We start from the raw sequence: 22698 nt of genomic DNA, 5'->3' as shown, positions 1-22698 counted from the left end.
AAACAGAACCTGTACGAAAGTGTTTGAAGTCATCTGAACGCAGCATTGAATATACAGGCTTAGCTAGCAGTAAAAGCTTGAGAAGCAGAAGGAACCTACATAGAGGCTCAAGAGACAGTCCATTAATGAAATGACTGCATTATTGAGCTACGACCAATGAAGAAGACCAAATGTTTCAAAACAGAAAGTCTTCGTTTTGTTGGCCACTAGCCGTTCCTTTTCTTTTCTTGGGCAGAGACTAAATCTTTCTATATTCTTATGACACCGATTTCGTGTGTGTTGATAGAAAAATCACTCATTCTTTTCTAAAAACTGGCGTAAAATCTGAGCCTCTGTAAATAATATATGTACCCAAGACAGTCAGTATTAAATGGACAAGCTGTTAAGCATTCTACTAATACACGTAAGAAAGGTAATTGCGGTCAAGAGTCCCTGGAGGCTCGTTTCCTAAGATCTGCTACCCCTCCATAATGACCTCGGTTCTCCATTGATACGCTAAAACTCTATCACTAATGCCCAAAACAGAAGATAACTGGGGATTTTGGATCCGGAAATGTGCGTGCGCCATCCACACTTGCTCAGGATTCGGAACGGTGCTCTCGGTGCCGGTTCCTGCTGGCTCGTTCAGAATTGGCTTTTTAGGATCTCCACCAAGACTGCTTTTGTAGCAAAAACGATTTGCTACTGATTTGCGATCACTTTCGGCTTTTGACGAATGGGGTTCTTGTATGTGGCTCATGGTTACCAGGCGCGGTAGGGGAACCGCAAGCTGAAGCTAAGTTCTGCATTGCAGCATTCTAGCACCAGGAAGTCACCAATGCTGGCGCCGATTCGTTGTCTGTATCAATTCTCAGTCAACAAGCGTGGCATAGGTGATGGCATCTTATCAGTAACAAAGCATTGCATAGCAATGGTGCTTTGTTTGCGACCTCTGGGGGTTAATTATTGGTTAGCCTTCGCAGCCACTTGCGGCTGCTGTGCTGAGCAATTTGGGATGTGGGGTAATCTTTTGGAGACACTTTTAGCTGTAGCGCTTGGAAATCAGGGGGTGTAAATAGTCTTTACAGTCAGTTTTGACTGATGAACTTAAAGATTTCGGGGGCGTGCTCAGCCTCTGTTTGACCAGTTGAGGCTTTTATTAAGACGCATAGCCCATAGACACGCAAAAAGATGCTGAAGAAGTTTGGCGCATTCGTTGGCCTGATATAAATCGACGAGAATTTATCGATTTATGATACATTAGTAGACATAGTTCTTCAGTAGGTAGCTTTGCTTCTGGTACAGTTTCGAGCAAATTCATCTTCCGTTTTCACCACAGAAATTCGATATTTGAAGCATGAAGACGGTTCGACAACTCGTTGGGTCTACTCGGGGGAAGATTCGGGTGCATAGTAAGGCACAGTCCCGCCTAGCAAAAATTGAACATTTTGCATCAATCAAGTCCTCGCTATGGTATTTATCTGTGCATATGTACCGATTGCTTGCCAGGCAAGCATTGCCAGCAGGCATATGCTTAAGAAGGCGGCCCGACCTCCTATTCATCCAACCATGTTCATTGGGGAAGCAATCTGTCCGATTAAACAATTGTGTGAATGGAAGCTTTGGTACCAGCTAGGCGAGTTGTACTGAAGGCACGCTGGCCAACCGTTGAAGGTCACGGGTACCTCTGTTTTATCTCTGGTGAAGGTATCAGCGTTATTGACGTCTCGGGAATAGGTTGATCTGAAATTCATTTCCTCGTAGGTTGGCTTTTCCGCGTTTCCTGGTGACTTTTATTCTGCGACCCACAGCCTTGCATGGCAGGCCAGCAAAAGAAAGAACTGCTTGAATGCAACAAGCTCGCTCGTTTCTGCCTGGGCCACGATTATAGATACTTGCTCAACTACCTTAACTGCGACACTTACATGGTTCACAGATTTGCGACCATTCCAAAACAGCCAGATTAGATAAAGCAAGGGTATCCTGGCACCAGCAACCATATACAATACTACCTCGCAACAGCCATAACGCCACGACGTTCTTAAACAAGGAATTCCCCATTTTTGGGAGGCTTTTGCAATTGGTTCGCCATTGTTAACGTCGTTAATAGCAGAAACAAGCTGGTTTTCGGTATACTGCTTCATTGGAGAATAAGGAATCAAAATCAGAAAAAAGTAAATTCAAAAACGAAAAATTCATCGAGATATTTATAAAATAATACGAATGGTAAAAATAACAACGTGTTTATTTTTGGGTGTCGGTCAGGGGGTATGCAACGTTATTCATTGCGTTGCAAATAAAAACGATGCAAATGGCACACGTGATGCGAACTGCAGGTGGTGTGCGAATCTCGGGTGGTAGCAAAATTTCTAAAGTTGGGTCTGTGCGAGTAAAATCACGTGCTACGTTCTGGTTTGTGGGCGCTGTAAAAGTATCCACTTACGGGTGTGATCTGTACGGGTTAAATAACCACACCCTATACAAAACTATCCGGTCCCAGATACCTATCGCACGGCTGGCACAGGCAAATTCCTTCCCATGCCACATAACAAACAAGCCCAAAACAGCAAAGCAAGGACAATACCCTGTCTTTGTTTTGGTTGCCTATAACCTCGACACTCTGTCTAACAAGGTGAATCAAGCGACCAAACCCGGTGTTCTTCCACTCCCTGGCGGAAACAAGTAGTTCAAGACCTTCCACCAACTTTTCGAACAACAGAGGGTCAATCCTTGCATCCTAAGGATTCAACTTGCAGACTCGCAGTGTGTTTTATCCCAGCGGTTGGAGTGAAATGTACTTCATGAGTGTTTATGCAGCTGGCACATCCCAATACATCGCAGACATGTGAGACGAAAGATGAAAATCTAGTGGCTGAGAACCCTTTTTGTGTTTAAAATAGGGCATTCTTTTCGAGGTATTTTTGCATCTATTATGCAAATCTGGATCTTTCCTCCCTTTCATCTATTAAGTGTTATACAAACTTTGGCATCGGACAAAATTAAAATGAATCAGGTTTGCTGATAACTTTCCAAGATAAACCTATTTCCTTGCCTTCTCCATCTTTTGTAACGATGTGTTCATACCGCTTTGGAAACGAAAATCCTATTCTCTGAATCATGCAGACTAGAGGCTCTCCTTCTCTTGAATACAATCTAATTGTACAACAATCTTTGACAAGTGGCCTNGTCCTACTATCATCTTGTCCTGGTACAGCTTGTCCTATTACAGCTTGTCCTACTACAGCTTGTCCTGGTACAGCTTGTCCTATTACAGCTTGTCCTACTACAGCTTGTCCTGGTACAGCTTGTCCTATTACAGCTTGTCCTACTACAGCTTGTCCTGGTACAGCTTGTCCTATTACAGCTTGTCCTACTACAGCTTGTCCTACTACAGCTTGTCCTATTACATTTTGTCCTGGTACAGCTTGTCCTACTACAGCTTGTCCTATTACAGCTTGTCCTACTACAGCTTGTCCTGGTACAGCTGGTCCTACTACAGACTTTGCTCGGTGTTCTTGATGGACAATACAACAAGCACTTCGACACCAAACTTATCATAGACTGCAGGTTTGAATACGAATATCATGGCGGGCACATCATCGGTGCTATCAACTACAGCGATAAAACCATGCTGATCACGCAACTTTTCGGTAGTCCTGTTAGGGGCCGAACACTCATTATCTTTCATTGCGAATATTCAGTTTACCGTGCATCTTTGATGGCTCGCCATGTGCGCGCTGCGGACCGCATGGCCAACTACGAGCATTATCCCCAGCTTGATTATCCAGAGATTTACATTCTCGAGGGCGGCTACAGCCTTTTTTTCAAAGAGTATCGCAATAGGTGCTACCCACAGACCTACGTCGAAATGGGCGCCCCCGAGCACAAGCTCACATGCGAGCGTGAGCTGGGCCGTCTGCGACAGAAGCGCAAAGGTTCAAAGACTGGTGTTTTGGATATTGCAAAATACGGCCCTTTGTGCATATCAGGGGCCAGCCAGTCCCCAGGGGCCGGTTCCGAGTTGGAGAGGAGCGCGAGACCACCACGATCCAATTTGCGTCATTAAAAGTGTAGCTATTTCAACCACCATCGACTACACAAGCGCCAGCCCTATCACATTGTTTGGTTCAAGCGCGGAGCACTGAATTCAAAGACTGGATCGCTACTGAGGAGCTCCGGATGCTTCAACACTGAAATTTTGTGTAAAATGTATAGTTAGGAGCAAAACCATCTTCCTTCCGTCAACATTCATCGCTTTTCCATATCTGCCTCATATGGTGCCCGTTAGAGCCGTGTTCTTGTCGCAAACGCAGTCGCCCTCTAGCCGAGCGACTTTAAGTCTACTTCACAAATTAAGTTTTGCAGTGGGGCGTTTAGTCTTCGTAGCTTTGACGTCTTGGGGGTGTATCCCCGCCCGAACATGGGATTCAGTAGAAAACTCCTGTACATTTAGGCAATTCCATCTCTGGTGCGTTTTGCACCCAATTTAGAACACGCTTAGGCAGCATTGTCGCTCCAACATTCAAAAGATTGCATGTTTGTGCCGGAAACGAAAGACAGATTTGCTTCCAACTGTATAATCTTTGATGTGTGGGCGGACCCAATGCTACCTGTGTGTATTTGTCAGAATAGATAAAGGCCCAAATCTTGCTGCATAATAGCTGAAGTTTTGATGTCACGGCCCACCCAAAGTTGGCTGGCGCAAGTGCGAATAAGCTTTGGAAAGAAGACGCCACGAAACTGATTCTCTCGGTCAAGAATCCGTTTTCGTCAACATTTACGGGTCGACTTAACGGCCCGTTTAGGCTGTTTTGCACCGTCAAAAGAGCCGCAGAAAGAATGAAAAATGATAAACTTGACATTGACCATATCACTTCTAAAAGCAATTGATTATTAGAAGCAGGTGATTCTTTTCCAAAGCATGTGTCTCACTCCTACAATAACTGGGCTTATTAGCAAAATAATGAAAGGTCGTAAGATCGTTCTCCATCGCTTGTTCCTAGCTCTCTATGTCTTTCTCGCGATGCGTACAACGCAAGCTTCCTCGAGAACCAAGTCTCGCATTTCAAAGATCACGGCTCGAAACATAACCAACTCAGGCATCTGTGCGCCTAATGTATCCTCGTTTGGGTCTTTCCCAACAGGCATAGGCTTTCTGGCTAACTTGGAAGACTGTGAATGTCTTCGCCATAAAATAAACCAAGAAGCAAATTCTGGAACCGAATGTCAAAGTTTGTTGTCGCGTCCTTACCAAAACAACGCATTCCAATCGAGTAATGAGCTATTATGTGGTACCTGTCAGCTGTCTTTGCGAACTACACGGCTACGAGCTATTGAAATAGAAGACCAGGAATTGGCACCAAGATTCTGGATTGGCTATCATGATATGGTATACATTATGGATAATGCAATGAAAGATTTCGAATCGACTAATAAGACTGGAGTTCTAAGTGGCGGAGAAATCGTTGGCTGCAAGTATGAAAGTCGATTTTATAGCTGGGATTGGCTTTTACATCGGGACGATATGGATGCAAATAGTCTTGGTTTTCCTACCACACCAACACCTATTTGAAGACTGCAGAAGGTTAGCTTAGGCTTGTTTGGTTAAACTTCAGGTCAGGTCATGGCAGCCACTGAGAACAACTGCAAAGAACACAAAATTGCTACTTGTCTCTCTAACAGTAACCCAACGTACGGCCTCAGACTTGGACCTTTTTTCCATGGGCCTAGGGGGACCAGGCTATACGACTGGAGAGCAGCTAGAATTAAAGAAGGGATGGAATATAAATAGAGGTGCAGCGCACCAGAGGGATATCAGTGCCTAAGCAGAGCGCAAACAGACCACGTCACGGCGTCGGCTTGCACGGTGGCGTTTGGGACAGGGTTATCATTAACTTTCGACAAATACTTTAGTTTGGTTGAAGCTTTTTCCCGAGCCTGTTACCTGCAGCGACTTTCGGTATGGAATGGGGCTTGCTCCCAACGTCAGGTGCCCTCATGACATTTAACTATTCCAAGGCCAGAATCTCTAGACACTTGGCAATCCACACACATAAAAAAAGAAAGCATCTCAAAGTAGGGACAGGGATGACAGTGGCCTCGAAGAAGAGGGCGGAAGAACAGCTGTTGGAGCATACGTAGAAGTAATGACGAGTAATTATCAATTTAAAATTGTCCGCCGAGCACCTGGACTCCCTTACAGTTAAGTATCATACCTGGTGCCGCTTGTCTTTTCTGAGATCAGGCCCGTGCTTCAGAGTCTCACTTTCCGTACATTTGACAACAATAGAGTGTCCTGTCGTTACCGCACATTTGAGGCAGTAGAACAGGTTAAAGCCTATTTGATACATGCTGGCTGTTTTTGCTTGATCTGTCGAAGTGAATTTCCACACCTCAAGCAATCAACTCTAACCAACAGAACCGGAGCAGCAGCGTGCCGGCATCGATAACTTCAAAGTCCCGGTTAACAGATAACTCGATGATGAAGTTTTGAATGATAGCAGGGACAGTCTGCTAGTATATTTACATAACACCTTTGCAATATATCGCTCTCTCTCTCTCTCTCTTCTATTAGACGAACTCATGCAAAGTTTCCTGCTCCGTACATCCAAACACAGATGCTGTTGTCATGGAGGGCAAGGGGATATCGTCTGAAGGCGAGGAATATTATTGTTGTTTATTGGGCCCTCGTGGGCCGGTTTTGGAATGCCTATTCTCTTTATTCTTGGTATGCAGCTCTTCTAAGAGAACTGACTTCTCCTGGTAAAATACTGCTGGTAGAATAGCATCGGATACCTTCTCTTCCATTGATACCATTACAGCTTGGCCTCACCGCTGTCCCCTTGTAGTCTAACATATTTTCATGCCAACGTATAGACCGCATTCACTCTAAAGGGAAACGTACATGGGAGATCAGTAAATGAATGCTGTAAATTGTCAAAGGAGATATATTTTTCGGTCTCTCCCGTCTTTTCTAGCTGCTTAGAGTATAGTACGCCAAGATTCGCCCGGCCAGGGCTGCTGTAGATCTCATCGATAAGTTAACGATCAATGCGAGACCCTGCTTTTAGCGCCACAACCCGCGTTAGTCCACCATGCTTTAAAATCAGCACAGACGGCATAGACCATTACCACACCTATTCCCTCTCATTCGTCTCAGGGTACGATGTTTGTAGCGATGAGACAGCCGAATCTGGATCTTCCTTCGCCTTGTTGAGTAGACTCAATTAGCGTCAGGTAGTCCGTACATTTTAAATATCCAATCTATGTAGTTACTGAAAGCGGAGGATATATTTGCTCCAACCGTATCATAAGGATTGAAATAGGTTGTCTGCTTGCTCTTCATTTTATATGTTTTGCATATCCATGGCGTAATGAGCCTGTAGTTGCATGAAGCATGGCTCAATACAGTGGCAGCCTCTCCAAACTCTAGTTTTGCTCTCGTAGTGCTCATGTGAGCTTTGTCGAGGGTATGCCCTTGTCGCTTGTGCAGTATTTTATGGAGCGCCTTGTGATACCAGGGTTCGATTGTAACTTTCTGTGACCCGAAGTTACTCTAATGCGGCTGCACAACGTTTGATATATTTCCTTGGAAGGCCATGACTCGATCTTATACTTGCAAGGCTCGCTGTTTCTCAAGAACACGATTCTTTTGTGCGCGAATTCGCTCATTATTGTTGATAAGCGCTTTGTTAATGACACGCACCCGGGTTGCTACTTAACGCGTCTTACATACCAAGTCAACTCTCAACAGCCAAAACTGCTCTGCGGACCTTCCTGGCCTGGGACCCGTGCAGATGCGAAGAAAGTGCCAGCCAATAGGACCAATGCCCAAACTTAGTCGTGTTTCAGCCAAAACTAGCCCTAGGCTGTGATAAATTGAATTTTATACTTCGTCACTCTGCCAGCATGTTTTGTATCAGGTGCTTTCCTGGTCGATTCGTCATGGAGCCCTCCCTGCATACCTGGTTGGGCAGCTTAACTGCTCACCTGTTTACTGCAAAACAGCTTCACATGCTTGAAATTGCTGTCAGCATGATAAAGACCAAGTACCCTTCCTTCGAAGTTGCGCCATCGCCGCAAAGGATATATCCAGACCTTGATTATTTCAACGATATGCAGATTGTAACAGCCTGCTCTGCGCAACAGCCATCAAAGCTCACGGAAATAGTTGTTCCTGTTTTGCACGAATATCTGAGCCCAGATGCAGCTATAAATTCAAGAATGTTTCAAGACTATGTTGAGCTTCTATCATATTCTTTACCTAACGAATACTTTATTGAAGATCCTCGAGGCAGACATGCCAACTCAAGCGTGCCAGAGTTTATTACACAAGAGCGCATCAACGATACGATATTATGGCCTTTTTTCAAAGGTGATGAGCACGCCCTTGCTGTAGTATATCCAGATGCAATCCACTGGCTCTCATGGAATGACCACGCAGTTCCTGATGAAGTCCTAGGCTCTGCGAAGACGCTCCGAAGGCGCTCACTCCCCCTCATAAAGCTGCAGCCTCAGGCGGTAGAGCCAGAAAGCTCTGGCTGGATGGTTTTACATGCCATGCAACGAATCCTGGCTGGTCATCCAGTTGTGGACTTTTCAGACCTCACAGCACCAGCCCGGGAAACAGCGCTAACTCGTTTCAGGTGTGAGGTTCTGGCAGCGACCCGAGCTAGGACACTAAAGCCAACCGAAGAAGACTTCGCGAACTTGATACATGACGTTGATCGAACAGAGTTTTTTGACAATGCCATGTACGCCATGGATGACATGTTCGTAACTGATCACAATCACAACTCTCCAAATGTCATTGAGCCAGTCAGCGGCCACATGGTTGACAATACCCTTTTAGTGGCACAAGATGTCTCAGAAGATCGCCATGGCGCTCTGGCTGTACAAAATGTTTCGGAAATTCTTCAAGATTCTTCTTTGTCCTGCTCCAGCCAAGACGCTCCAGAAATCCGACCTAGTTGCCGCAGGTCGCGCCGACCGGCTCAAATATTGGACTACAGAAGAATTATTCTGAGAAACATTAGCAAAGCCGTGCAGTGTTATCGATCCACACATGTAAACACTAATATGAGCGTCCCACTCCTGTGGTCTATATTGGAAGGGGATCCGCCTCAATCTGAATTCCTTCGGCGATATACTTTGATATTGTTTTACATGAAGATGAGTCAACTTGACGATGCTGGCGTCAAGAGGGAACTGGCAAAAACTGGGAATGGGAAGTTTTGCATCAGGAACAACAATTCTATACGCAGGATGAGAAAAAAACAAGAAGAAGGGAAAGCATGGTCTGATCTATGCGACTTGAAGAGTCACTGGGGTCTAGAAAGGTATACACTTCTGTCTGCTGTGCCCGAGGACACTCAAGAAGCGCCAATACGAGAGATGACCGAGGGGATTCAATCGCAAAACTCAGTACTGCTACAAAGCCTAAACGACGCCAGACGGCTCTGCGCCGCATTGCTCAATGAAAGACTACCCAACTGTCTTTTGATCGATAATTATAGCTACAAGGAGAGTCAACTTAGCAATCACGACATCAAATTATCGTTCAAGGCGTTTTTAAGTTTGGACCCAAATCAGCCAGTACAGATCCCTAGGTTCTAAGGGGAACCCTCCCCTCATATTCTTCTAAGGTTTTGGCCCAGAATGGAGCTTCTTGAATTTAATGAGCCATTATTCCTTATCTTTGGAGTAGTCGCACAAAATGACGAACAGGGCTGTCTATGAACCCTTGAAGACTTGGCTTTTGATCATATCTGCGGCAGAAGCAGAAGTGGATCGGCTGTTGTTGCAGATCCTGACATCATCAGAGAGCTCGCTCGTTCTCGTTGCCAGCGATTGGCGACAACGGTGCTGACATTGCTTGCTGACATTACTAACGGGGAACGGGAACTGATGCGGGTGGTCACTAGGCTAGCAAGCGTAATGGCTGGTTTGTTTTTAACAGGTAAATAAAAAGAATGGAGATCTCTCGACCAAAGAAACATGACCACGACTGTTGATGCCTGCATTCGTGGCAAACATGATAACAATCGTTCTTCGGCCTTTGAGGAAATGACATGACAGTTGCCTCCACTTGCGTGTGCGTAAGTGACCAAACGGCTAATAATTCTCCATGTCACGGTAGAGTGTATCGTGATTCTAGCACAGTAACCAGTTCGAGGCGCAACAGACCTTCAATGTTGCTCATGATTTTCCAAACGAGGATTATGGTGATAACAGCTTGCGCAATGTTGACTCTCGGGCAGGCTTATTGGCAATGGGGTTTGTGTGTCCAGACGATAGATTTGGCCTTCGGGGGTAACCTGGCGAACATGGGTTCTGGACATAGTGCCTGAGGCTGCATCCAAAACCTGACTTTGTGTTGCCGCAGCCCTATCCATACGTGAGATACTCAGAACAGTACCTTCCTGGCCTGGCATCCTTATAATACTGGCTGTTTACGGTCAAATATGCCCAACACTCGGCTGTGTCTGCACCCATTATACTTATCCCAACTGGATGTCATCAATGACTTATTTTCTTCGCTGCTTATGCCATTCTGGACCCTTGCTAGCCCACCCATCCCAGTCTTGGGTCATTCTAATTTAGTCAATCGTGCTTGCCACTATTCAGCCACTGGGCATTTCCTCCAGGTTGTTGTGAGTGGGGATACCATTCAGATTGGGTGCCTCTGCTCACCAAAAAGGCTATAGTGCTAAAATCTGTTAACTTGTGGTGTGTTTCGTGGTGCCATTATTTTTTTTGGCTTACCGCGGGCCCACTGTCATGAATTCGTTCTCTTTCACCGTTCTTTCAAACCTTCCAACGTCCCCAGCGTCACTCTCCGACAGCGAAGTTTCATTTTTTACAGCAGAATTTTCGACTCTGCCCGCTCTTTTGCTGCCCTCACCTATAGAGCATTCGACTTTCGGTCAGCTACACTTACAAATATACCGGCGTTCGCTCCGAATTTAGAGCACACGTGCAGCACAAGGAAAGGAAAGGAAACGGTGGGCCAGGAAGGTTGAGCCTCTATAACTACGCCTTGTATACCTTCATCCCTGTCCACCATCCTTCACAATGCGCTTCCTGATTGCCGCCGCGGCCTGCATAGTGGTCACCACGAGCGTCCAGCCAAGAACATGGTCGCTGTTAGGCTGCGAGGCGACAGCCACGATAGCGGCTGTTCGTTATTTGTCCCCCGGGCCGTACCGTATACTAGAACCTGCACAGTATCTCCTGTAGGTCCGTTCTTGGTATGCTGGCAAGCAGCGCCTTGCCAGCATATATCGCCCTGGACATGGTATGGAGTGATATTCACCCGGATTCCATCGTCCACGGTCTCTACTGAATTAGGTCCTGTCGTGCAGAGTGGTAAAATCTGCGGCGCCAAATTCACAGACTCGCACCCAGGCAGTGTTGACTTGATCGCATGCAACAGCCTTGGGCTAGGTCTTGTAACTCTTGTAGATTTTAGACCAGGCTTTGTGTCGCCCTGTCTCTGCTGTTGCTGCAAAGGTGGGGCCGAACCTTGTCCATCTGTTCAAAGACCCAATTACTACTTTTGCTATCAAGACGGATTGGGTCTTTAATGGTCTGTTTTAGGAATCTCGACGTCAAGTTCGGTTAGATTTCCCAATAGAACTTTTGGTACAGGATCGGAAATTTCCCAAGTGCATGTATGTATCCACGGCATGTAAGCCTTCGCGCCTGATTTCAGGATCTCCGGGCTTGCACAAGCTTGGCGGCCACGTTTGATCCAGGGTTGTTGCTCAGGGTCGGGCGCCTTCTAAGAGCTATCTGTCATACACCACGCCCTTCTCACTTTCCCTACAGTCTGTCAATCCCACTGGTACCAAGCGCCCGCGCCATTCCTCAATGATGTAAGGTCAGGGTACCGTGCTTGTCATTCAGCTTGATGGGGGCGTGTGGTGTAGGCGACTTTTAGCTATCTTGGGGTGGCTAAGCATTTTGGTGACAGAAGAATCCGCCACCGCAACTACTATGCCGGGCAGGGACTGCTCGAGTTGCGCCACTGGATTGGGTACTGTAACCTTTGGCCACTTTCTTGCTTGTTTGGTTGGAAAGTCCGCTCTATATAACCTAACTTTTGCCGCGCTACAGTCGTGAATGGTAGTCAGCTCTATAAATGCCGATTATGGTGAATACTGACTTCGTCTCTGGTCACAGCGGCTTTACCATGCAGGCAGACAAAATACGATGTCCTGTCTAACAGCCTCCAGCATGACGGTTCTACCTTTCAAGTGTGGCATCGTCAGGCCCAAACTGGCACTAGCGCCTGAGCGGTCACAACTGCTAGAAGGTAGGTCTAGCCATCAAATGATGCAACCAACTCATATATTGCCAAGACTGAGATCTAAGCCACAAAACTGCAAAACAGTCGAGGACCATTTTGAAGTCGCCGGCCCCACTCCGTTCTTCCCCTTTTAGTGCAAATGCAAACAAGATCATTCCTCATACAGAAGGCAGAGATGTCCACTTTGTCCCTATCAAGGAAGCAACTTTTGAACATGCAAGCACACATGAGGTAAAGTCAGTAATAATTAGTCACTTGTCTAAACTTGTTACATTACACGTAAATTCTCATGTTGCCCAGTAGACGACTTTGTACCAAGCTTTCTCTCACAGATTACAGCCTTACTTTCAACTTTTCTTAACCACAATGGCAAGCATAGACCCTACCAGAGCTCTGTGCTTCATCATTGAGGAGAACTTTGACCAAAAGCAACTGCTGCGGGAGAAGTGTGCTATCATTGAAGCTCTACAAAACCAAGTTCACGAACTCCAGCTCGGTAATGAACTCCAGTATCAGACGATCCGTACCCAGCACAAAATAATCGATGGATATCAGGCTGCAGAGACGAGAGATAAAGCATTACAGAATTCCAGAAGTGTTGAATCTCTTAATTTGGAAAGCAACAGCCTTGGCTCTGCCTGACTCTGGCCGCTTTCGCACTCCACGGCGCTGTGCTGTTTCGATGGAGTGAACGACAGTTGGGGTGACCCAGTACAAACTAGCTGGTCTATCCTCGCTAGTCCTTGGAGGCTACCCCTGGCGCTTGTTTATTCACAGTTAGGCCCTTTGTTGATCTCTTTGTGGCGCATTCATTGTCTTGATTCTCCTTTGACCTTTGTGTTTGTTTGTCATCACTCAGATTCTACCTAGACCCATCAGTCCTACTTCTTCTATTCTCTGAGCTCAACTCTGTACCGCCGAGTCCCTGTTGCCGTTGATTTGATGATAGGGTGTCCTATCGTGACCGCCCATTTGAGGCAATGGAACAGGTTAACCCCTATTCAATACATGCAGACTGTTTTTGCTTCATCTATTGAAATGACCTCTGTCCATCTTTGAGCACCTCAAGCAAGCAAATCTAGCGACTAAGGCTGGAGCGCGGCGTCCCAGCGTCGATATCCTAGAAGCTTTGGTCAACAAATGGCTCCATGATAAATTTCTGAATTGAAGCGGCAACAGCCTACTGGCAATCTAACGCGCGTCGAACCCAACACACTAGTCTGGTAGCCACCACCGTCAAGTTAAGCGGACCCTTCAGTTGCCAGAGATATATTATCACATGAGACTTTGGCAGTACATTGGAGCAAATGCTTCTTCCGCCTTCAATACAGACATTCAATCTTCAAAATGTGGGGACAGCCTAGGGCTACTTGAGGCTACTTGACAAAATGTCGGAAGAATTAGATTCGGCCACATAATAGCTGCAAACATCCACTTGTTGCTCTGTTCAGCCATCTGCCAAAGTCCCTCGAAGTAGCTGTGTGTGCTCCACCTGGTCGCCTAAACGAGGATCCGCTGCAGCAGTGCGAGCGGGCTAGCATGTTACTGAGCTGGACTGGTTAATTAGAGGTTTCAGGGTTCATCGGCTTGGGCAAATGCTTATGCAGTCAAAAGCCAGCATCGATTGGCACTTTATGGGGCAGATACGGAAAATCGATGTGTCTTGACGAAAGGAACATAGTTTTGCTCTCAACTGTATATTGTTTCATCTCTTCTGTCAGAAACACCGATGCGCATAGCGTCTTTCTTTTTCGGATCTCGTAGGCCGCCAGTCCTACATGACGCTCCATATCCGTATTCTTGGTATGCAGCGCGTGCTGCTATCTTGCGAGGTCTGCTGGTGGTAGAATAGCACTGGACACTTTTCTTGGACTGATATTAGGCCGTTAGATCATTTGCCTTGATTGTACCGGTTTGTCCTTAACGGTGTTGACGACTGGATTCTTAATACAAGGCCCACAATACTGAATTCCCTCCGCAGTAGCGCCGTTAACTGGAACGTTTTCCATTCGATGGGGCTTTTCGTTCATATTTGATTAGCTCCTAATACATATTGCAGCAAAAGTATCGGCTATAACGACCTTGATTGGGACTCACTGATTACTCAACTGTCGATTTCGGTGTGACTACTGCGTGGATAATTATGCAGCTTCGACGACACACATATGGACTTTGCAACGTATCCTATACTTGAACGCTCGAGTACCCTCATGTTGCATTTGGCCCAAAATCAGTTCTACAATCTTTTCCCACTTGACCCTGCCCACAGCAACCTATCGTTTAATTAGTGTCACATTCAGACCCCAAGTTTATTAGACCCCAACTAACTCCTGACCACGGACTGTATCCGCGTCGCTTCAAACTGAGGCCGATAAACTAGGTTCTTTGCTATGCTCGCCCTCGCTGCTCAAAACTTTCATTCACATTATACATTGTAGCTCACACTAATTAATGTAAAATATGGAGTCTGACTGCATCTCTTGCTTAACAACATCGATTGACTCGCGCGGCCTAAAACCAATATCCTTGCGCAACCTTGCTCCCGAGGTCCACCACAACGACTTTAGATCCCCAAATTCGCCCCTTGATCTTCACAAACGAAAAACCTGAATAGAACATTGGGCCAATCTAAATGATGCCTCGGTATTCGAAAAAGCCGGAATTTCACGCATTGCCCTCATTTCATCCACCAGCTCCTTATCCATGGTTACTGTAAAGACGCACCCTCCGTTAGGATCCCCGGACCTGACAGACGCATACATAATGACAGCACCCCCCGTCAAGAAGCCGCCAAATAAATGCCGATACGTAATCAGCTTCCCGAAGCCAGAATAAAAGCTACTAACGTCCGCGGGCCTGTGATCAGTCACCAACATGCTCATCAGCGGATGCGGGCCCAGTCGCGAGCTAAGCTTGCCCTTATCGCGGACAGGTGCTGCCATAGCCGACAGACCGTCGACATACCTCGTTGCAACTGTCCGTCAGCGAGCGGATGTAGTATGCCAGCTTGCTCAACGAGGCTCTATCCACCACTTCAGCGACTGTTAGTGGGGGAACAGAGGCTGTGTCTGAAAAAGCGCAGCTCAGCGCATTGCGCATCAGTCTTTGGGCTAAAGGCGGACTATAAAGCCGCGGTCGTAGAGTGGCAGCCTTGCCCCGCCACAAAAGCGTGTCTTGCGAGGGCATGTACAAAGCAGCCCTCACTTTACTGAGAACACGCCAGGGATAGGCACACGGGGCATATTTCGATATCAGTCTACCGTTATCGAGCGTGGCGAACCGCTTTAGCTTGGCCGCCTTGCTTTTGGGGAGGTGGAGTAGTGCCACCTGCTGCTCGAGATGGGCCGCGGTGTCTCTGAGGTGCAAGCGGGTCATCGCCTAGCTTGTCATCCGGAACTTCGATAGTTAAGTTCGAAACGTCGAGGTTTGCGGGGTCAAATGATAGGAAGGGCGTCGAATTGAACATGGCTTCGCAATCCTCCAGCTGCATAAAGTGACTACATGCCATGGCATCCAACGCGTATTGATGAGCCTGGACGACTAAGCGTAAGCTGCCGACACAGAGGTGGGTCTTATATGTGGAGACGGTAGGTCTGTTCCCCGGGTCTGCCTGTTGATTACAGAAGACTCCGAAAAGTCACGCACCAGACTGCCCGATCTCTTGAGAACTTTTCCAAGATTGTCACAGTTAATGTTACCAGTCTCATCTTGAGCCATGACCATACGTCGAATCATTGCCGCCGCCGAATTGACCAGCGCATATCTTCGGGACACAACGAAAGCCCTGAACTTCTCAATGGATGCTAATAGGGCTGATTGCAGGGTTGATCCGTTTAAGGGCGTCCAATCATCTCTTTGGGGGAGCTTAGGTGGAAGGAAAAAATGATTCACCACATAGTCAAATGCAGTCTTGTTGGTTGTCATGTTGAACTAGTAGAATGTAAAGTCTTAGGCAGTAGTGAACTTTCTGAAAAAGAATTTGCAGATAGAAGGGGCTTGTTCTGGTGATTTCAGTTGTCAAAGTACAACAGCGGAATGGCAGAATTTATAGCAGGAGAAACGCATCAAAGAATAGCAGTCATCTTCTTCTAGCAAGTGAAATACTATTGATAGTGATAGTCTAGCAAAATTGCATTTACAAATAATCTCAAGACAGATAAGGACGCGGTGAGTGATTTGTCAAATTTGCCTTCTCGGCGACGGAACGAAAGCAGAGAGTCGTGAGACTCGATTTCGTTGGATACTAAATCTTCAAAGCTGATGAGTCGCTCAATTCAATTCTCCACATATAGTTGTAAATCTGAATTGCTGTAGTTGATAAGAAAATGCGAGAGCATTGGACGTTCGAGCCTGATTTTGTTTTCATCTCAAATAACTAGCACAGTAGCTGTCTTTAATAGAGCCCTAATACTGCGGTCCTGAACGTCTTGCTCTGATAGTTGAATTCATAGGCGGAATCCTCCAAAGTCATCGGGTATCAACATCAGATGATAGTATTCATCCCATTCATCTATAACTCGGCAGAGGGGTTGGGAAGGTTATAGTTATCACGTGTAGATTTTTTTTCATATGCAAGTTCCGCATATGCTTGCAGAGGAAAGAGAGGTACTTCTATACATCCTTGCTATGTTGCGAAGTAAACAAGTATTTTCGATGCTGAAATTCAAACTCTGATATAGCAACAAAAGCAAATGTAGAGCCGTCGGAGATCTGCAGATTTACTTCGCCGCTTTTACGCACGCACATGCGATTCAACTGCCAGAATTAGAATCTCCATCTCGATTTTTGAGCGATTATTGTCCTTACTGGACAGTGTCGACAGCAATCAGGGATTGGGTTGCTAACGTTACGTTATGCGACGCATCCGACAGGGCGATTGGCCTTCACATACTTCGGCAACCCTTGCTGAAAATGATTCTAGAGCATCTATCTGCGATCTAGAACGATACGAGGGAATTTCTTCTGTTCTGCAATTTCAAAACCAGTCATTGTCACCTGGGTTGCACATCAGGGCAATTCCTCGTCATCTGATTTCCTTTAGTCGAATTCGTCTAATGAATACAGAACTGGTCAATCACATCCTGGTCCAAAACTTGATCCTGGCCTTGAATCTATTGGTTTTGGATTGAGGCAGCTTCAAGTAACACCACAAACCCCTCCCATGCCCGTTGACAGTTTGTTAGAATGTTGCCAGCTGCCATGAGAAATTCAGCAAAGCTTGAGTCAGTTCCGATCCCCGGAAACAGCTTAAAATAAATGAACTCAGTCTGTATAGGGCATTGATATGGGAGGGTGGCTTCTGTGCTGCGATGAATAATCCAAAAGACGCGTTCCCCATTTTGATGTCGCCATCTATGTCGGCGGGAATCGTGGCGGGCGAGTGGGACAAGAGGCATTGGTGCTGGGCAGGTGAGCAATAAGTGCAAACATGATAACAGGCGTATTTGTCGCTTGTCTGGCGCTGGTCGAGAGAGGGAGAAAAATCCCGATGGCAGTTTTTGGTCGTTCGGTTGAATTCGTTATCAAGATGCGGAGCCTAGCTTTTGTCCCCAATCAAACTCTAGCTTATCTCGTCAACACTGAGTTTTTGTTGGGAAACAGTTTGGGGTGTGAAGGCTTTAGAAGATGCTTTTTAATAATAGTTATTTTGTCACCAACAGCTGCCGAGGCAGTGTTGTTGTAGCTGACTTTTCTCGTGCTGTTCCAATTAGATGGAAATGATACATTTTCGCATGTGTTCTCAAGATTCCGCCTTACTTACAGATCAAGTGATGGTAGGGTACCACTTCTCTTTCAAGCCTTTGCTGTAGAAACGTCCTTCAGGGGGCCGCAAAAGTTGGTTTTTTTACGTGAAACTGGATTTTGTAGGTTGGTCAACTGTACCAAAGTGATTGGTATTGCATATATTATAAGATGACAACTGAGCGCTGAGAACCAGAAACTGGGGTTGGGAAGCAAGGGAACTCGATGCAGTCTTCGCCATCAATTGACATTAGGTTGTCGTTGCTTGCTAATCTTCAATAAACTGCCCGTTCTTGCGCACGTATGTAATCCCCGCGTGCTCCTCGACCAGCTCAATTTTCTCGACGAGGGCGAGGCAGGCGACAGGTCGAGGCAAGAAGCGCTGCTCCTCTTGCATTGTCCATAGCTGTCGTATCTCGGAAGCAGCAGCATCAAAGCTGGCGTCTGAGTGGTTGTACATATGGCAAGAGCCTGAAACTCATTTTTGGTCCGGATCCAGGCGCGGTCCAAGTCTCCACGCCGCGGCCGTCTCAGCTGCCGCGGAACGATGCGGGTCGTCCATGAATAATACGCCTTCGCAAGTGATATGCCATCGCCGCTTAAAACCAACCGAGATGCCTCGCACCTAATTACATCAGTGGATTTGAGCAAAGCCGTCATGCCAGTGTTCAACAGTGTAAGCAAGCCAGATGACTAGCACCAGCTGTCATAAACTCTGTTGTACCTTCCATACCCTCTACCATGCCCCCCTCGGCCTCGACCCCGGCCACCGCGACCACCCAGCCCCCTTTCAAACCCATCATGCCTACCTTGATGGTACAAGTCCCTTGTTCGACCACCGGGCCAGCGAATCCGGTCAGTTGATCTCCGATCATTGGAATCAGCAAAGCGTACTTGCAGCCCTGAGAAGGGCTTAGCCGGGACGAATTGAAGTGGTTCGAGGCAAGACATATCGACCGCGTCCGAGGAGAGAAGGCTGAATGCCTTAGCTGCATTCTCCGTCGTTTCGAATATAAGTGTAACTGAGTTCTTGCTCTGCCACTGAACATCAAAGTGGATGTCCAGTTCTAGATCGTTGAAGTAGATTGGGATTTGGTGTATGTTCAGCCCACGAAGAACGATTCTGTGTGAAAGTTCCAGCGCATTCGCCTCGGGTTTGCAGCTTTCGATTTCGCCCTGATGCAGTTGTTAAGAGACTATCTTGCTATTAGGAAAAGGCAGTTTCATACCTCGTCGCCAAACTCGTGGTCAGACTCCCAGTCCATTGCGTAAATGATTCAAAATGTGATGTTATGCTCTAGTATGTAGCTTTCTCGATCATTGAACTCGAGCTATGTTGGTAGACTTTTATATAGAGTCCACGTTAGTTATACCAAATGTCACAATGCGCTTTTAGACTTCGAAAATGACTTATAAATCTTGCGGCCTCTATGATCTTGACTGTCAGTTATGCCAAGCATTAGTCATACCACTCCGAAAAATCGGTTGTGGCTGTGGTGACGACTGAGGTCGGACAGGTTTCAGGTTGTCATCCAAAAATTGCGATTCGGAATTCTTTCTTACGGACGCGTGTGCATAGGAAGCTGATGGAATCTCCACAGCGGGTTAGTCAAGCTTAGGTATCTAGAAAGCTTCAGAGTACTACGTAATTTTAGATTTTATGGATGGCTGGTTTAATGTTTGACTTATAAACAGCAGTATACTTCACACTGCACATGATGCCTGGTTGACTGTTCCGCTACCACTTTTCTCTTTTCGTTGATGCAGATATCATGGAAGGAAACCCTAAGCACCTCAGCCGCTGATCAGCAATTTGACTTGCGCCGTTTAGAATCAAAGGTTCTGTCCCATACGAGACAAAATTCGTTAGATCATTCGGACATCAAAGAGATAGATTGTGATAAAAGTCAACTGAAGTGATCTCAAGGAGTGCAAGAAGTACAGTATAGGCGTATGGTTCCTAGTCAGTGGCTTTTATTAAGTTCACTGAGAAGAAGTCAAGATAGTCTTCCTCGCTTGGGCTGCCTACCAATACGTGCACCGTTTGGTTCTGATCTTTTCCGGTGATCTACGATTCTAAATCCTGCCTCTATTTGTTGACTACGTACAAGTCTTTGCAGTAGTTAAGTGGAGATCTGCTTATATCACAACCGTCGTTTCAATTTTCGTGCAATGTGACATTAAATGATTCGGTTCTACTAGAAACACGAATACTGGTCTAGGACAAGTGGCACCCATCCGCAGAAATAGTACGTCGTTGCTGAAGGCTGGTGGCCTATTCGAAAGCTTGCTGAGGATTCCCTTAGTTGCATCATGAAGGCGTCTTAGGTTTTAGTATGAGCTCTTAGTCGGCATTGAGAGAGTCCCGAGCACTCATATTTACCGTTAATAGGCTCTGGCTGATTATTGTAGTCGAGCTCGAATATGAAAGGCTCAGCTCATATGACGGGCTAAATCATCAAGAGCTTTTGAACTTGATATGGTTTCGCTAGCAAGTTGACCAATCTCTTCTTGTACCACTACGTGACTTAACTGTGGCTCTGGCCCTGCGAACTTCAATGCTCCCGTATCAGGTCTTCGGCCATCATTTTGGCCGTTCTCAAGCTGCTGCCACGCCCTATCTGAGTCACCTCCAGAAAGCCCTTATAAGATGCACTAAGAATAAATTCTTCCATAGAGGCTCATCTGCTCTTCAACTTCCGACAGGCTGGGCCTAGGGGTAGAAGGGAAAACTGCTGCGGCTGGAGGGCGATAGAGGCTGCGTTGTTATACATAAGACCGCCATCTTGAAACGAACCTGGACACCATTCAGAGCCCCTATCGCGTTCGGTTCGCCCGCGCCAAGCCGCCGCCCCATTGGACGGCTCGCGAACCGGACGACCGCGGCCCTCGGTTCCCGGCTCACCGTTGGCCGCCGAACTGGCTCGCACCGCATCCAGGCCCCTTTGCGACCGGCGAGATTTCGTTTGGTCACCCTCGCCTCATTAGCTGCGTTTCTCCAATGGACCCACTCCCTCAGGCGCGCTCCCCGACCTGCTCTCGACGAATTCTCCTTGCACCGGGCTGAGAAGGAATTGGCGGCCTGCCATCGTCCATTCGTGTTGCGATCAAGGTATCGGGGTAACCTGTTCTTAATGTAAAGTACAGTGGGTTGGAGCAACTGAGCGTCGACAACGATACCTGGGGTTCTCAATGACTATGGTTAAGTGATGATCCGTCTCAAGTAAGTATCGAGGTTAACTAGAGTTTGGTTGCTGCGAAGCAATCTTAGAACTCAATCTATCTACACTGTTCGATCTGTGATTCTCAACTGAGATTCTACAGATCATTAAGATCATTCTTCTTGGCAGTCACGTGAGGCAATGTAACTTCTTCCTTAGGTAATCCTGGTACTGCCAGTCGGTATTTCTTCTGGGCGTGTCGTCAGGAGGGGTGTGACCCTGGTCTTCTTGGTACCGGCCCTGGTCGTAACAATTAGGTCCTCTGTTACCATTCACGACAAATTTAAGCACATGGATAGCCTTAATATCTACCAGCCGATTCTACCTGGTATTTTTGCCAAACACATCATGTTTTTGTTTTCTTTTTGAAACAACGACCAAAAAACCTAGGTAAGGTACTGGGCGACGCAATGCAGCCATCGAATAATAACACAAATGCCGTGGGCACTTTCTGTGTTACCCAGAGGCACTTTATCCACTGAGCCACTTCCCCAGCATTGCTATGCACGGTTGCTGAGAATTTCCATTTGAATCCAACAATATAGATCCCTAGAAGGATAATCTCCAACATCGTCCAGAACTCTGATCGCGTCTGCTGAGACTTGACTAAAGACATAGGGCTTATGGTACGACACTGCTTCGAGTTTCTCGTGGCTTCTCGTCCGACAGGTTTAGAACTCTCTGTGTAATAGGGGTCGACTTGTCTACTATAGCAAGATTGAAGTCTTGGGTCAGGAGGATCCGCGTGACCATAAACTAACTGACCATCCTCGCTTATCGTGCTGGGAAATACAGTCTGGGACATATCCATCCATTTTTGGCAGCGGCGATAAATTCGCGACCTTTTTCATTAGCAGCTGGGCCACCTAAAAAGGGCCCTCTGAAGAAGCCATGTGCGGCGTCGTCCATCCTTTGGCATTGACAACCTTGAATTTCATGCTCGTTTCAATCAAGAGCCGAGTTAAGTTGTAATGGACTTCCCGAGACGCCCAATTAGTGCTTTGTTGTTACATATGCCTGTGCTCGCCTGCTCCCAAAAATTGGACGAGGCTCAGTCCCTTTATTTCACGCTAATGAAGTGGGGCTCCCAACCATACTCTTCGTTTCTCATTTGTAGAGTGTTCGCAACCCTCTATTTCAACTATCGCCCCACTTCATGCTGTTAGCGCCCTTTCTCAGCAGCAACCGCTGCGCGATGCTGATGGTTTCGTAGATTTTGCTACACGTACTAGCAGATACGTACCGACACTTCTTCATTCAATCTGCAATACGCGACGCGTTCATTACGTGACCAGACGTGGCGATTCAGCCTGCGAAAGCGGATCTTGCACATGCTTGGTTGCTCTAGTGGGTTCTGGTTTCTCGATCTGGCGCACCACAGCGATGGGCGAACATCGCTGTGTTAAAATCATCTTTGCCTTCGCTTCCAAAACAATTGCATAATCC

General features: G+C 46.7%; 9 protein-coding genes across 9 annotated transcripts; 6 read left to right on the top strand and 3 right to left on the bottom strand.

Annotated features, from left to right (window-relative positions):
* Positions 1–2983: 2983 nt before the first annotated feature.
* PgNI_12377 (uncharacterized protein) lies at positions 2984–4045 on the top strand (the record flags this gene model as incomplete). The annotated part of the gene is made up of 2 exons (XM_031132326.1): positions 2984–2992; positions 3449–4045. The coding sequence occupies 2 exons, from the start codon at positions 2984–2986 to the stop codon at positions 4043–4045; spliced, it is 606 nt and encodes a 201-aa protein (XP_030976195.1).
* A 2212-nt stretch (positions 4046–6257) lies between these two features.
* On the top strand, positions 6258–6542 carry PgNI_12376 (uncharacterized protein; the record flags this gene model as incomplete). The annotated part of the gene is made up of 2 exons (XM_031132325.1): positions 6258–6357; positions 6409–6542. Coding segments are annotated over 2 exons (120 nt in total), but the record flags the coding sequence as incomplete, so codon positions are not given.
* Positions 6543–7923: 1381 nt separating this feature from the next.
* On the top strand, positions 7924–9004 carry PgNI_12375 (uncharacterized protein; the record flags this gene model as incomplete). The annotated part of the gene is made up of 2 exons (XM_031132324.1): positions 7924–8754; positions 8831–9004. The coding sequence occupies 2 exons, from the start codon at positions 7924–7926 to the stop codon at positions 9002–9004; spliced, it is 1005 nt and encodes a 334-aa protein (XP_030976197.1).
* Positions 9005–9722, top strand: PgNI_12374 (uncharacterized protein). The gene has a single exon (XM_031132323.1). It carries the CDS (start codon positions 9058–9060, stop codon positions 9592–9594), a length of 537 nt encoding a protein of 178 aa, XP_030976196.1. The 5' UTR covers positions 9005–9057; the 3' UTR covers positions 9595–9722.
* A 2254-nt stretch (positions 9723–11976) lies between these two features.
* PgNI_12372 (uncharacterized protein) lies at positions 11977–12102 on the top strand (the record flags this gene model as incomplete). Its single annotated transcript, XM_031132322.1, has 1 exon — positions 11977–12102. One exon carries the CDS (start codon positions 11977–11979, stop codon positions 12100–12102), a length of 126 nt encoding a protein of 41 aa, XP_030976209.1.
* A 553-nt stretch (positions 12103–12655) lies between these two features.
* On the top strand, positions 12656–12931 carry PgNI_12371 (uncharacterized protein; the record flags this gene model as incomplete). The annotated part of the gene is made up of 1 exon (XM_031132321.1): positions 12656–12931. The coding sequence occupies one exon, from the start codon at positions 12656–12658 to the stop codon at positions 12929–12931; it is 276 nt and encodes a 91-aa protein (XP_030976210.1).
* Positions 12932–14880: 1949 nt separating this feature from the next.
* Positions 14881–15475, bottom strand: PgNI_12370 (uncharacterized protein; the record flags this gene model as incomplete). Its single annotated transcript, XM_031132320.1, has 2 exons — positions 14881–15263; positions 15412–15475. 2 exons carry the CDS (start codon positions 15473–15475, stop codon positions 14881–14883), a joined length of 447 nt encoding a protein of 148 aa, XP_030976302.1.
* Positions 15476–15551: 76 nt separating this feature from the next.
* Positions 15552–16213, bottom strand: PgNI_12369 (uncharacterized protein; the record flags this gene model as incomplete). The annotated part of the gene is made up of 2 exons (XM_031132319.1): positions 15552–15899; positions 15935–16213. 2 exons carry the CDS (start codon positions 16211–16213, stop codon positions 15552–15554), a joined length of 627 nt encoding a protein of 208 aa, XP_030976272.1.
* A 2086-nt stretch (positions 16214–18299) lies between these two features.
* On the bottom strand, positions 18300–19339 carry PgNI_12368 (uncharacterized protein; the record flags this gene model as incomplete). Its single annotated transcript, XM_031132318.1, has 4 exons — positions 19261–19339; positions 18765–19207; positions 18550–18656; positions 18300–18475 (listed from the first exon to the last, which is right to left on the bottom strand). The coding sequence occupies exons 1-4, from the start codon at positions 19294–19296 to the stop codon at positions 18300–18302; spliced, it is 762 nt and encodes a 253-aa protein (XP_030976221.1). The 5' UTR covers positions 19297–19339.
* Positions 19340–22698: the final 3359 nt, after the last annotated feature.

Source organism: Pyricularia grisea, assembly GCF_004355905.1.
Source record: "Pyricularia grisea strain NI907 chromosome Unknown Pyricularia_grisea_NI907_Scaffold_11, whole genome shotgun sequence".
Lineage (NCBI taxonomy): Eukaryota > Fungi > Ascomycota > Sordariomycetes > Magnaporthales > Pyriculariaceae > Pyricularia > Pyricularia grisea.
Note: the sequence above shows the minus strand (reverse complement) of the source record. Positions and strands in the feature narration are given on the sequence as shown.

Excerpts from the sequence above, each read along its gene's own strand:
- PgNI_12374 (XM_031132323.1), top strand. The coding sequence starts at position 9,058 with ATGAGCGTCCCACTCCTGTGGTCTATATTGGAAGGGGATCCGCCTCAA.